General features: G+C 41.1%; 1 protein-coding gene across 1 annotated transcript in view; it reads left to right on the top strand.

Annotated features, from left to right (window-relative positions):
* Nucleotides 1-475: 475 nt before the first annotated feature.
* myo10 (myosin X) overlaps nt 476-15068 on the top strand; it is a 305921-nt gene continuing 291328 nt past the window's right edge. Inside the window, exon 1 of the mRNA XM_084139801.1 lies at nt 476-779. Coding sequence (XP_083995927.1) covers nt 759-779 — 21 coding nt within the window. The 5' untranslated portion in view covers nt 476-758. The remainder of the gene's footprint in view (nt 780-15068) is intronic.

Genomic DNA, 15068 nt, shown 5'->3' with positions numbered 1-15068 from the left:
TCAACATAATTTCATTGAAATCACGTGGAAACAATGGTCATTCAAGCGGTGTGTGCCCAGTGGGGTAGGCCTATGTCAGTTTCATAAGATGATTGTGAGCTGCACACTCCATTATTTGATTACACGCGATGGAATACATGTTTTGTTCATATGCCTATTGCCTACTGATATAGAAACTCAATTGATATAGGCTGTTACTTTTTCAGACTTGTTTTCTTTCACACTGTTTGAGAAGCTCCAGCGGTAGTCCGCAGTCAGGTTTCAAATGTTAGGCTACTTTGGACTGCAGGCGGGGTAAGAGAGGCAATCCTGGGATGAGAGTTACTTTACCATTCAAACCAGTGCTGGGTGGAGCTACAGTATCTACGGATGGAGTCACTCCAAACTTGGCTCGCCAGTCGCCACAAATACTTTACTTAAGCAAGTTGGACTATTTACCAATGTGTGTATGACCGGCAGTCAAAGTGTCCAGGCGAACAGCATTTGCTCTCCCTCAATACTGAGTCCCGTTTTTCTCCAATAGCGGAGGACTGTTTTTTTAAAAAATATTTTAAATGACATATGGTGATTGTGCTGGAGATGTAATCTATGAAACAAAGGCAGAAGAATTGATTCCCGTTCTCCCTGTACCGAGAACTATTGGAAGAGATGTATTTCTGATCATGGACTAAAGAAGATGCCTTTGCCCTGTACATCAAAACACATGTTTTGGATGCGCGATTTGCATACAGAGATCGTTGTGGATTAATTTAAGGAAGATGGATAATTTTTTCACGGAGGTAAGTTAGCTATTAAAACTTTGTTCTAATAAAAACGCATCATTGAGTTACAAGTTGGTTATAACAAGTCTGTAGTAAGAATGATATTTAAAGAAAGTGATGGGAAACAACTTTAAAGTTGTTGTGTTTTGCTGAAGTTGATGCCATGTAGCCAATAGGCAATAGACTTGTACGGGCTCGAAGGAATACAAATGAATAGCAATTTGCCTTATTTCTGTAACATCGTTCCTGATATTGCAATAATGTGAGAGAGTTCATCAGACAGTGGGTCGGTAACGCTAGCTCATAGATTTAGGCTGTGTCAAATGCTTCTGGATAAAACAGGGTTTGGACCTTTTCCAAGTAGATCTCTGGCATTTCCGTACCTTCGTTTTTTCATGTTTCCTCCAAGAAGACGTCCTGCGAAAGCTAATAATAGAAGCAATAGAATATGGTTCAACCTACACCACTTGAGTAAAGGGAAACTGTAATTAGCCGACAATTGCCACTTGTTGATTTGACAATAGGCATGCCTATTTATAGCCTATAGAAAACCCAAACAGTATGATCCTCATTACTAAGCCCACTACTGTAAAGGCTTGTTATTACAGTTTAATAATGTTCATTAAAGAACTGATAATGCTTTATACCTTTCAATATTTTCATTATTGTTATCCCCCAGTTGCTATTAGCTAAATGCTTTATATTTATCCACTTCATAAAAACAGAGATATTAAATGGTATAAAACATGGGATAAAACACAAAATGTTTGTAAATTTTACTTGCACAGAAAATTATCCAGTGTTAAATCAACACTGATGGTGTTAAAATCAACACTGGTCCAGTGTCTATACTGGTCCATAGCCCCGGGAAGATGTTTTGAGTAGGGGGTGCTGAGTACAGGGGTTTGAAAAAAATCTCCTTTATTTGTATTTTTGTATTTATTAGGGATCCCCATTAGCTGCTGTCAAGGCAGCAGCTACTCTTCCTGGGGTCCAAACTTATTAAAACACTTACATTACATATAAAACAAAATATAAAACAGTACATCATATAACATTATAACACCACTACATATCTACAATGCAAAATGTTTAATACCACCATACAACAATATCACAATGTGTGCGTATGCGTGTGTCTATACCTTTGTGTGTGTCTCTTCACAGTCCCTGTTGTTCCATAAGGTGTATTTTTACCTGTTTTTTTTATCTGATTCTACTGCTTGCATCAGTTACCTGATGTGGAATAGAGTTCCATGTAGTCATGGCTCTATGTAGTACTGTGCGCCTCCCATAGTCTGTTCTGGACTTGGGGACTGTGAAGAGACCTCTGGTGGCATGTCTTGTGGGGTATGCATGGGTGTCCGACAGCTCGGTACATTCAGCTTGTCAACACCTCTTACAAAAACAAGCAGTGATGAAGTCAATCTCTCTTCCACTCTGAGCCAGGAGAGATTGACATGCATGTTATTAATGTTAGTTCTCCGTGTACTTTTAAGGGCCATCCGTGCTGCCCTGTTCTGAGCCAACTGCAATTTTCCCAAGTCCCTCTTTGTGGCCCCTGACCACACTACTGAACAGTAGTCTAGGTGCGACAAAACTAGGGCCTGTAGGACCTGCCTTGTTGAAAGTGTTGTTAAGAAGGCAGAGCAGCGTTTAATTTTGAACATACTTCTCCCCATCTTAGCTACTGTTGTATCAATATGCTTTGACCATTACAGTTTACAATCCAGGGTTACTCCAAGCAGTTTAGTCACCTCAACTTATTCATTACGAGATGTAGTTGAGGTTTAGGGTTTAGTGAGTGATTTGACCCAAAAACAATGCTTTTAGTTTAGGAAATATTTAGGACTAACTTATTCCTTGCCACCCATTCTGAAACTAACTGCAACTCTTTGTTCAGTGTAGCGTTACCACCCATGACTGTATTTGGTAGTAATAGAGACATGGTTGTTGCATTCATCCATTTTCAGTCTGGTGGCCTTCACCTAAGTGAATATGTTATAATTAAAATTACATTAAATTAAGTATTTGATGAGGCTAATACAGTGGCCTGAAACTCGTGGTTTTCAGGGCTGCGAGTCACATTATGATGACTTGCAAAGTGATGTGTAATTCCTATTGGAATCCAGGCAGAGTGAGGATATCCAACATTGTTATTCACCCGCAGCCTACATTCAGAATGACTGCCAGGTTGAAAAGGCTAAGATATGAGACTACCTAAACCATCTAAAATGGAAAAACCATTTCCAAGTAACAGATTGGATTAGTTTAGAAACATTTATGTTAGTTATATTTGAGTATCATATGATTAATTAATCAATCAATGTACATGCAAAAACATAGATATTGAAACAAACAATTCTAAAACACAACCTGCAATAGAGCATGCTGGGAAATATGATAATAATGGCGTGGTTTTGGTTTAACACGGGTTATTAACACCAACTCTGAGGTTCTTTTTGACTAATGAGTGTTAATTTAACACTTAAAGAGTTAACACCAAAAAATGTACATTGAAAAATCAACACTAGGTAAGACTAGCCAATTTGCTGTGTGTGAGTCAGGGAAATACTGTGTCGAAACCACAGTGTACACACAATAGTGGTATTTTTTATGATCCCCATTAGCCGCTGCAAAAGCATCAGCTACTCATCCTGGGGTCCACAATGACAGTTGATCTGTGAAACCTGTATGAGGAAGAGAACACCACTCCCTCTTGATGATGCAGGTTTGGCGCCACCTGAGAAAGTGTTGATGTTGAGTCACACCTGAATGTCACTTTGCCCCAAGAGGTTATTGCACCACCACCTACAGTTGGGAAAGTTGACTTCACCATCTAGCTATCATTACGTATGATGTGTTTGTTTATTGGCGTCGGTGTGGCTGAATATTTGTTTGCTTCAAAACCCATTTCCCCCTCAGGTAGAAAAAGCATGATAATTACCATAACCAACCAAAGTAGGCAAACAAGTAGAAGCAACAGTAAGTTGATATCCTGGTTGCATGACAACAGGACGATCGCCAAGGATCTAGAAACTCTGAAAAACAGTGAATATTTCTCATTGCCAGAAGCAGGCAGGCTCACACATAGTAGTCTCAAATATCGGCCTGCCTGCCTTTATATCTCTCAGTTAATCTCTGCATGAAACAAAGCCCCCAGTCTTTAAGGAAAAGGGCATTTGACAAGGAAGTAAACTTGCTTCCAACCAACAAAGGTTGTGCAGAAAATGTAGATTAGATAATTTCCCCCTTGATAGTAGTTAAAGGTAGATACATATAGATATATCCTTTTCGGTCATGATATTCATTTATTGCAAAAGTCAAAGCACTGACTGGCTTCAAGGTTGAGTGCTTATTCATTTAGTGGTGATAGACGGCACTCAACACTGGCCATTGTATTGTAAATTGCAATCGATTGGTAAGATAAGTAGGTTTTCCTGTAGACTCCCATGGCCCACTTTTAGTAGCCTACAACCTTATCCAGTGGCCAGTCGGTCTTGACACAGCAGAGTCAGACGGTTCAATGTCTATCAGCACTATCGGTTGAATGGGCTTGTGTTTATTTTAACTGCTGTGTTGTGGGCAGACTTGTTTCAAGGTTGCTCGGGCAGACTTCACTTTCCACCTACTTTGTCTTCAGAAAATATTGCTACCCCATGATTTATTCCACATTTTGTTGTGTTACAGCCGGAATACAACATTGATTCAAATGGATTACACACAATACCCCATCATGACAAAGTGAAAACATGTTTTTAGAAATGTTGGCAAATTTATTGAAAATTTAATACAGAAATATTGCATTTACATAAGTATTCACACCCCTGAGTCAATGCATGTTATATTACCTTTGGCAGCGATAACATCTGTGTGTCTTTCTGGGTAAGTCTCTAATAGCTTTGCACAGCTGGATTGTACAATATTTGCCCATTATTCTTTTAAAAATTCTTCAAGATCTGTCAAATTGGTTGTTGATCATTGCAAGATAACCATTTTCAAGTCTTTCCAATCAGATTTAAGTCAAAACTGTAAATCGACCGCACAGGAACATTCAATGTGTTCTTGCTAAGCAGCTCCAGTGTAGATTTGGCCTTGTGTTTTAGCTTATTGTCCTGCTGAAAGGTCATCTCCCAGTGTCTGGTGGATAGCAGACTGAACCAGTTTTTCCTCTAGCATTTTGCATGTGCTTAGCTCCATTCCGTTTATTTTTTTTCCTGAAAAACTCCCCAGTGATGCAGCCACCACTATGCTTGAAAATATGGAGAGTGGTACTCAGTAATGTGTTGTATTGGATTTTCCACAAACATAATACTTTCTATTCAGGACAAAAAGTTTATTGCTTTGCCATATTTTTTACAGTATTACTTTAGTGCCTTGTTGCAAATAGGATGCAATATTTTATTTCGTACAGGCTTCCTTCTTTTCACTTTGTCAATTAGGTTAGTATTGTGGAGTAACTACAATGTTGTTCCATCCTTCATTTTCTTCTATCACAGCCATTAAACGCTGTAACTGTTTTAAAGTCACCATTGGCCTCATGGTGTAATCCCTGAGCGATTTCCTTCCTCTCTGGCAACTGTATCTTTGTAGTGACTGGGTGTATTGATACGCCATCCAAAGTGTAATTAATAACTTCACCATGCTCAAAGGGATATTCAATGTCTGTGAGTCCATGCAAGTTATTATGTGACTTGTTAAGCGCATTTTATTTATGCTTGCCATAACAAAGGGGTTGAATACTTATTGACTCAAGACATTTCAGCTTTGAATTTTTTATAAATGTGTAAAAATGTCAAAAAACATAATTCCACTTTAACATTATGGGGTAGTGTGTGTAGGCCAGTGACACATACAAATGAATCTATTTTAAATTCAGGCTGTAACTAAATAAAATGGGGAAAAAGTGAATGCATTGTATCAGGTCCAAGGCTACCTGATGTGTCACTAATGACATTAACACATTACTGGTAGAAGTTGCCCCCTAGTGCAGATCTGGGATCCACTACGCTTATTTCCCCTATGCAAATCTGAAGCTGAAGAATTCAAACTGTGAGAAAGTAAAACTGACTCCAGGCCAGCACTGAGGGACAACTTTATTCTACACTTGTGGCAGGTCTGTGGGACTGAGTGCTGACATGGTCAATGGCCATTTATATAATATAATATAATATGCCATTTAGCAGACGCTTTTATCCAAAGCGACTTACAGTCATGCGTGCATACATTTTTGTGTATGGGTGGTCCCGGGGATCGAACCCACTACCTTGGCGTTACAAGCGCCGTGCTCTACCAGCTGAGCTACAGAGGACCACCATTTGAATAATGGAAGCATTTTTTGATAGATATGTCTCATAGAAGAGAACAATTGAAACCCCCAGGAGAGGTAAGACAGTGTCAACACACTTCACTAAAGAGGGTTTAATTCATATCATTTTATTGGTATAACTATTTTGCGAGGGTACTTCTTGTAAAGTTGCTGATTAAACGATCATCAGTGATCATTTAAAGAAAATCTCAAACACCTGATATACTCTTTCAACGCACCAGTCACTAGATGTCACAACTTATTGAGGATACTGTGAACTAACTGTATCATGAGCAAAACATGTTGAGCCTCTGTGAATACAACCTCATGAATTCATTATTGAATACCTCTGCTTTGCCGGCTACTCCCATAGTCCCTCGACTGTCTGCATTTCTCATTAAGGGCATCAAATATAATAGCCTAATCATGATGTTAATAGTGTTACCACAATAAACACAGTCTACATACCCACATTATACTGAAACGCTCTAATGATGAATTCAAAGCAGCAGTGCTGTGTTAGATGTTGAAGTTCCTCTCGCTCTTTCTTCCGGCTTCTTCAAGGGTTGAAACATGACACCTGTGAAACGGCTAGATGGAATTTAACGATCTTGCAGATTTATCATTTTGTGCTCAGCTGCCTTCTTTGTCTTCTACCCAATGCTGTTACCGTGTATTCCTGTTCTTACTGAACATTTGCTTAGTCTGAAGCTTCATTATGTGGACAATTGTTGAGATTAATTACAAGTTAATAAACTGGATACTAGACTAAAAGCCATAAAAGTGAATATTTGGGAACACTTAACTTGACGGGTACCTACACACCTACTTATGTACTTCATAACACATTTATAAACCATACATACCAGCATTCATAAGCAACAACTGCAAGGCAACAATGGCACAACATAACAAAAATATAAACTTGGTTAACTGGTTGTTGGCACAAATTCACATAAGCACGTATGAAACTGCTAATGAATGTGGTATGTATGGGTTATTAATGTGTGATGAAGTAGGCACCCTTCAAGTAAAGTTTTGAAAGTCAGGACATGAGATCTGGTGGAGCACGTATACATTGTGTATTTATTCCTTGTGTTCTTTTTTTCTAAAATGTTTAGAAGGGCCTGTAAGTAAGCATTTCACTGTTAGACATACACCGTCTAGATGCTATAGAGATCTACAGCTGTTGTTTATGAAGCATGTGGCAAATAAAATGTGATTTGATTTAGATCTCAAGTCCTGACATTCAAAACTTGACTTGAAGGGTGCCTACTTAAAACATTCATATCCCATACATAGTAACCTCAGTTTCTGTGACATCTCTAAAAGTGAATACAAGTCTCATGAAGTTGGCCTTTGAATATTTGTAAAACCTGAAACAAAAACAAGGATCTTGTCTTAGCACACTTTTAGGAGGGTTGTATCGTATTTCGCCCTTCATTTTAGTGCATGTAACCCTACCAAATTAAATGAAAAATCAGTGAGCCAGCCAGTCAGTCAAGTTTCTCCTGAAAAATGGCTGCTGGATCGTTTAACTTTTTTTCACACCACTCTTGAAATAATACCTACTCAAGGAGGCAGATACTTTTGGATCGAAGCCAGAACAGTCTGCAATGTATCTCGAAGCGGTTTCTCCGCCCTGAACAGACAGAGTGTAAGGTCACAGAGCAACTGTGACGGTGAGAAATTAAATAAGATCCAATCCTGCATTTCCTATGTACAGATTGAACCGACTGTTTACATACCCATGGGCTTTATACACTTTTGGCCACAATCAGCTCCCTTTTGGAGACGGCCCCCAAACATCCCAAATACAAAAATCATTGTCCACAAAATTCCTTAAAGTCTTTTAACTTTTCGATTGCTAGGTTAATCCCTGCTTCAAACATCACGATACAGCTCAGTATGTAGATCTTTATAGCATCTAGACAGTGCATGTCTTCACCTCGCTGCTAACTGTAAGGATATACACACTGAGCCACAGTGTGTTTCTGTTTACCATGTCAAGGTGTAAATTAGTGTGGAATATAAACCACTTTTACCCACACTCTTCAGTGCGAATGAATGAGTTTGAGAAAAACAATCTGTGTCGTGTTCATTAGGGTCAGGCAATGGAAAACGTTGAAAAACGTTTTGCAATGTTAAACAAAAATGTGTGTTTCTTATTGGACAATTTCAGGTCGTCCCTCCCTGTTTCAGTGCATTTTCTTCCATTTGGTGCTCAATGAAAAAAGGCCCAATTTCCTGCCTGATTGCTGGTAACATTCCGTATGGCTCTGAAACATCTTACCTCTACCTTCCTCCTGCTTGACTCCATATGTGCGCTTGTATACAGGCCATGGTTGTGTTCCATCACTTCATAATTCATACAATTTACTACTTTTGTTTCCTTTTGACCTCTTTACATGTTTTTGCTTCACCAATTTTTTTGAGGTTTTTGCGATCAGTGGTGCAACGTTTTTGATTTATGATATTAGTTTTGCTTCTTGTATGAAAATACAGTTCTGCAGTCTGTTGTCTTTAGTACAGAATGCTGAGGATACCCAGTGGGCACAGACTTCAATTCAATGTCTATTCCATTTTGGGTCAATGTAATTTCATTGAAATTACGTGGAATGAATGTTGATTCAACCAGTGGGTAGTTTTTATGTCATTTCCCATTTGAAAAAAATGAAAAACTTTTGAGCATAAAATACATACGCAATATATCAAAATCATCAGGAGAAATAGAAAATGGCTTCCTGACACTAATCCCAATGGCTCCTGTTGGGTCAGTGATCCAGACAGTCTAGCTGGTAAATTAAAAAACAACATAAAAGTGTCTCAAATATTCGGTAAGAGCTACTGAACAAAGAAAAGCCTGATGCATTTTAACCTTGCTTTTACAAGTTCCGGTTTTGCCAACTGCTTTTATCGTTCATCGTTCTGAGCAGATATGAGGTGTGATTAAAGTACTTGTGAATGTTTTAATTGGTTTCTAGTTTCTACCTAGTTCTATCTATCAACTGCCCTTCTTACTTTTTCTATAGAGAGAGAAACTCACTATGTGAGATCATGTGGGAGTTGTAAGATGGTTTCATATGATGGACAAAAGCTAGTTTGTCTGGACATTCTGTTTGGTTATTTCTTTGTTATTATCTCCTTGCCATGCAATCCTATTACTGTGGAGGAGCCACTGTACTTTTCCACTAAGAGCCTACTCAACTGCTTAATGATTCAACAGTGCTTGCCTGTGCAATTAATTTTTTTTAATACACTCTATTGGGAAAGCATTTAATGTTAAGTTCTAAAGGCTTAAAGGCATACTTCGGGATTTTTGCAATGAAGCCCTTTATCTACTTCCCCAGAGTCAGATGAACTCATGGATACCATTTTTATGTTCAGATAGTGAGAGAGTATTGCAGTGGGAAAGATAGAGGTTGTGTCAAAAGGTGTTAGGCCGGATTTGAACCTATGCCAAATCAAATCAAATCACATTTTATTTGTCACATACACATGTTTAGCAGATGTTATTGCGGGTGTAGCTAAATGCTTGTGTTTCTAGCTCCAACAGTGCAGTATATCTAACAATTCACAACAATACACAACCTAAAAGTAAAATAATGGAATTAAGGAATATATAAATATTAGAAATATTAGGATGAGCAATGTCGGAGTGGCATAGACTAAAATACAGTAGAATAGAATACAGTATATACATATGAGATGAGTAAAGCAAAAATATGTAAACATTATTAGAGTGACTAGTGTTCCATTATTAAAGTGGCCAGTGATTTCAAGTCTATGTATATGGGGCAGCAGCCTCTAAGGTGCAGGGTTACGTAACCGGGTGGAAGCCGCCTAGTGATGGCTATTTAACAGTCTGATGGCCTTGAGATAGAAGCTGTTTTTCAGTCTCTCGGTCCCAGCTTTGATGCACCTGTACTGACCTCGCCTTCTGGATGATAGCGGGATGAACAGGCAGTGGCTCGGGTGGTTGTTGTCCTTGATTGTCTTTTTGGCCTTCCTGTGACATCGGGTGCTGTAGGTGTCCTGGAGGGCAGGTAGTTTGCCCCCGGTGATGCGTTGGGCAGACCGCACCACCCTCTGGAGAGCCCTGCGGTTGCGGGCGGTGCAGTTGCCGTACCAGGCGGTGATACAGCCCGACAGGATGACCCTCAATTGTGCATCTGTAAAAGTTTGTGAGGGTTTTAGGTGCCAAGCCAAATTTCTTCAGCCTCCTGAGGTTGAAGAGGCGCTGTTGCGCCTTCTTCACCACACTGTCTGTGTGGGTGAACCCTTTCAGATTGTCAGTGATGTGTACGGCAAGGAACTTTAAGCTTTCCACCTGCTCCACAGCGGTCCCGTCGATGTGGATAGGGGCGTGCTCCCTCTGCTGTTTCCTGAAGTCCACGATCAGCTCCTTTGTTTTGTCGACATTGAGGAAGAGGTTATTTTCCTGGCACCACACTCCCAGGGCCTTCACTTTCTCTCTGTAGGCTGTCTCGTCATTGTTGGTAATCAGGACTACTACTGTTGTGTCGTCTGCAAACTTGATGATTGAGTTGGAGGCGTGTGTGGCCACACAGTCATGGGTGGACAGGGATTACAGGAGGGGGCTGAGCACGAACCCTTGTGGGGCCCCTGTGTTGAGGATCAGTGAAATGGAGGTGTTGTTTCCTACCTTCACCACTTGGGGGCGGCCCGTCAGGAAGTCCAGGACCCAGTTGCACAGGGCGGGGTTCAGACCCAGTGCCCTGAGCTTAATGATGAGCTTGGAGGGTACTATGGTGTTGAATGCTGAGCTATAGTCAATGAACAGCATTCTTACATAGGTATTCCTATTGTCCAGATGGGATAGGGCAGTGTGCAGTGCGATGGCGATTGCATCATCTGTGGATCTATTAGGACGGTAAGCAAATTGAAGTGGGTCTAGGGTGTCAGGTAAGGTAGAGGTGATATGATCCTTAACTAGCCTCTCAAAGCACTTCATTATGACAGAAGTGAGTGCTACGGGGCGATAGTCATTTAGTTGAGTTACCTTTGCTTTCTTGGGTACAGGAACAATGGTGGACATCTTTAACTAAGTGGGGACAGCAGACTGGGATAGGGAGAGATTGAATATGTCCGTAAACACTCCATTCAGCTGGTCTGCGCAAGCTCTGAGGACGTGGCTAGGGATGCCATCTGGGCCGGCAGCCTTGCGAGGGTTAATACGCTTAAATGTCTTACTCACATCGGCCACGGAGAAGGAGAGCCGTGTCGGTGGCACTGTGTTATCCTCAAAGCGTGCGAAGAAGGTGTTTAGCTTGTCCGGAAGCAAGATGTCGGTGTCCGCGACGTGGCTGGTTTTCCCTTTGTAGTCCGTGATTGTCTGTAGACCCTGCCACATACGTCTCGTGTCTGAGCGTTGAATTGCGACTCCACTTTGTCTCTATTCTGATGTTTTGCCTGTTTGATTGCCTTATGGAGGGAATAACTACACTGTTTGTATTTGGCCATATTCCCAGTCACCTTGCCATGGTTAAATGCAGTGGTTCACACTTTCAGTAGGTTTTAATAGTCACAGTGGTTATAACATCTCCTATACACATCCTAATAAACTCATTCACCGTATCCGTGTATTCGTCAATGTTATTCTCGGAGGCTTCCCGGAACATATCCCAGTTTGCGTGATCAAACCAATCTTAAAGCGTGGATTCCAATTGGTCAGACCAGCGTTGAATAGTCCTTAGCATGGGTACTTTCTTTTTGAGTTTCTGCCTATAGGAAGGGAGGAGCAAAATAAAGTAGTGATCAGATTTGCCTAAGGGAGGGCGGGGTAGGGCCTTGTAGGCATCCCGGAAGTTGGAGTAGCAGTGGTCGAGTGTTTTAGCAATAGTACAACAGTCAATGTGTTGATAGAACTTTGGTAGCATTTTCCTCAAATTTGCTTTGTTAAAATCCCCAGCTACAATAAATACGGCCTCAGGATATGTGGTTTCCAGTTTGCATAAAGTCCAGTGAGATTCTTTGAGGGCCGTCGTGGTATCGACTTGAGGGAGAATATACACGGCTGTGACAATAACCGAAGAGAATTCTCTTGGGAGGTAATACGGTCGGCATTTCATTGTGAGGTATTCTAGGTAGGGTGAACAAAGGACTTGAGTTCCTGTATGTTATCACAATCACACCATAAGTGGTTAATCCAGCTGGCTGTATGGACAAAGACAGTACAGTGGCTTGCGAAAGTATTCTCCCCCTTGGCATTTTTCCTATTTTGTTGCCTTACAACCTGGAATTAAAATTGATTTTTTGGGGGTTGGTATCATTTGATTTACACAACATGCCTACCACTTTCAAGATGCAAAATATTTCTTATTGTGAAACAAACAAGAAATAAGAAAACTTGAGCTTGCAAAGTCAATACTTTGTAGAGTCACCATTTGCAGCAATTACAGCTGCTAGTCTCTTGGGGTATGTCTCTATAAGCTTGGCACGTCTAGCCACTGGGATTTTTGCTTAGGGTCATTGTCCTGCTGGAAGGTGAACCTCCATCCCAGTCTCAAATCTCTGGAAGACTGAAACAGGTTTCCCTCAAGAATTTCCATGTATTTAGCACCATCCATCATTCCTTCAATTCTGACCAGTTTCCCAGTCCCTGCCGATGAAAAACATCCCCACAGCATGATGCTGCCACCACCATGGATCATCTTGGGGTGATGAGAGGTGTTGGGTTTGCACCAGACATAGCGTTTTCCTTGATGGCCAAAAAGCACAATTTTAGTCTCATCTGACCAGAATACCTTCTTCCATACAGTGAGGGAAAAAAATATTTGATCCCCTGCTGATTTTGTACGTTTGCCCACTGACAAAGACGTGATCAGTCTATAATTTTAATGGTAGGTTTATTTGAACAGTGAGAGACAGAATAACAACAACAAAAATCCAGAAAAACGCATGTCAAAAATGTTATAAATTGATTTGCATTTTAATGAGGGAAATAAGTATTTGACCACCTCTCAATCAGAAAGATTTCTGGCTCCCAGGTGTCTTTTATACAGGTAACGAGCTGAGATTAGGAGCACACTCTTAAAGGGAGTGCTCCTAATCTCAGTTTGTTACCTGTATAAAAGACACCTGTCCACAGAAGCAATCCATCAAATCAGATTCCAAACTCTCCACCATGGCCAAGACCAAAGAGCTCTCCAAGGATGTCAGGGACAAGATTGTAGACCTACGCAAGGCTGGAATGGGCTACATGACCATCACCAAGCAGCTTGGTGAGAAGGTGACAACAGTTGGTGCGATTATTCGCAAATGGAAGAAACACAAAATAACTGTCAATCTCCCTCGGCCTGGGGCTCCATGCAAGATCTCACCTCGTGGAGTTGCAATGATCATGAGAACGGTGAGGAATCAGCCCAGAACTACAAGGGAGGATCTTGTCAATGATCTCAAGGCAGCTGGGACCATAGTCACCAAGAAAACAATTGGTAATACACTACGCCGTGAAGGACTAAAATCCTGCAGCGCCCACAAGGTCCCCCTGCTCAAGAAAGCACATATACATGCCTGTCTGAAGTTTGCCAATGAACATCTGAATGATTCAGAGGAGAACTGGGTGAAAGTGTTGTGGTCAGATGAGACCAAAATGGAGCTCTTTGGCATCAACTCAACTCGCCGTGTTTGGAGGAGGAGGAATGCTACCTATGACCCCAAGAACACCATCCCCACCGTCAAACATGGAGGTGGAAACATTATGCTTTAGGGGTGTTTTTCTGCTAAGGGGACAGGACAACTTCACTGCATCAAAGGGACGATGGACGGGGCCATGTATCGTCAAATCTTGGGTGAGAACCTCCTTCCCTCAGCCAGGGCATTGAAAATGGGTCGTGGATGGGTATTCCAGCATGACAATGACCCAAAACACATGGCCAAGTCAACAAAGGAGTGGCTCAAGAAGAAGCACATTAAGGTCCTGGAGTGGCCTAGGTATTCTCCAGACCTTAATCCCATTGAAAATCTGTGGAGGGAGCTGAAGGTTTGAGTTGCCAAACGTCAGCCTTGAAACCTTAATGACTTGGAGAAGATCTGCAAAGAGGAGTGGGACAAAATCCCTCCTGAGATGTGTGCAAACTTGGTGGCCAACTACAAGAAACGTCTGACCTCTGTGATTGCCAACAAGGGTTTTGCCACCAAATACTAAGTCATGTTTTGCAGAAGGGCCAAATACTTATTTCCCTCATTAAAATGCAAATCAATTTATAACATTTTTGACATGCGTTGTTCTGGATTTTTTTGTTGTTATTCTGTCTCTCACGGTTCAAATAAACCTACCATTAAAATTATAGACTGATCATTTCTTTGTCAGTGGGCAAACGTACAAAATCAGCAGGGGATCAAATACTTTTTTCCCTCACTGTATGTTGGGGGAGTCTCCCACATGGCTTTTGGCGAACATCAAACGTGTCTGCTTATTTTTTTCTTTACGCAATTGCTTTTTTCTGGCCACTCTTCCGTAAAGCCCAGCTCTGTGGATTGTACGGCTTAAAGTGGTCCTATGGACAGATACTCCAATCTCCGCTGTGGAGCTTTGCAGCTCCTTCAGGGTTATCTTTGGTCTCTTTGTTGCCTCTCTATTTAATGCCCTCCTTGCCTGGTCCGTGAGTTTTGGTGGGCGGCCCACTCTTGGCAGGTTTGTTGTGGTGCCATATTCTTTCCATTTTTTAATAATGGATTCAATGGTGCTCCGTGGGATGTTCAAAGTTTCTGATATTTCTTTATAACCCAACCCTGATCTGTACTTCTCCACAACTTTGTCCCTGACCTGTTTGGAGAACTCCTTGGTCTTCATGGTGCCGCTTGCTTGGTGGTGCCCCTTGCTTAATGGTGTTGCAGACTCTGGGGCCTTTCAGAACAGGTGTATGTATGCTGAGATCATGTGACAGATCATGTGACACTTAGATTGCACAAAGGTGGACTTTATTTAACTAATTATGTGACTTCTGAAGGTAATTGGTTGCACCAGATCTTAT

Source organism: Coregonus lavaretus (genome assembly GCF_964263955.1).
Source record: "Coregonus lavaretus genome assembly, chromosome: 23".
NCBI lineage: Eukaryota > Metazoa > Chordata > Actinopteri > Salmoniformes > Salmonidae > Coregonus > Coregonus lavaretus.
The sequence above is the reverse complement of the archived record's forward strand: the minus strand, read 5'-3'. Positions and strand labels throughout refer to the sequence as shown.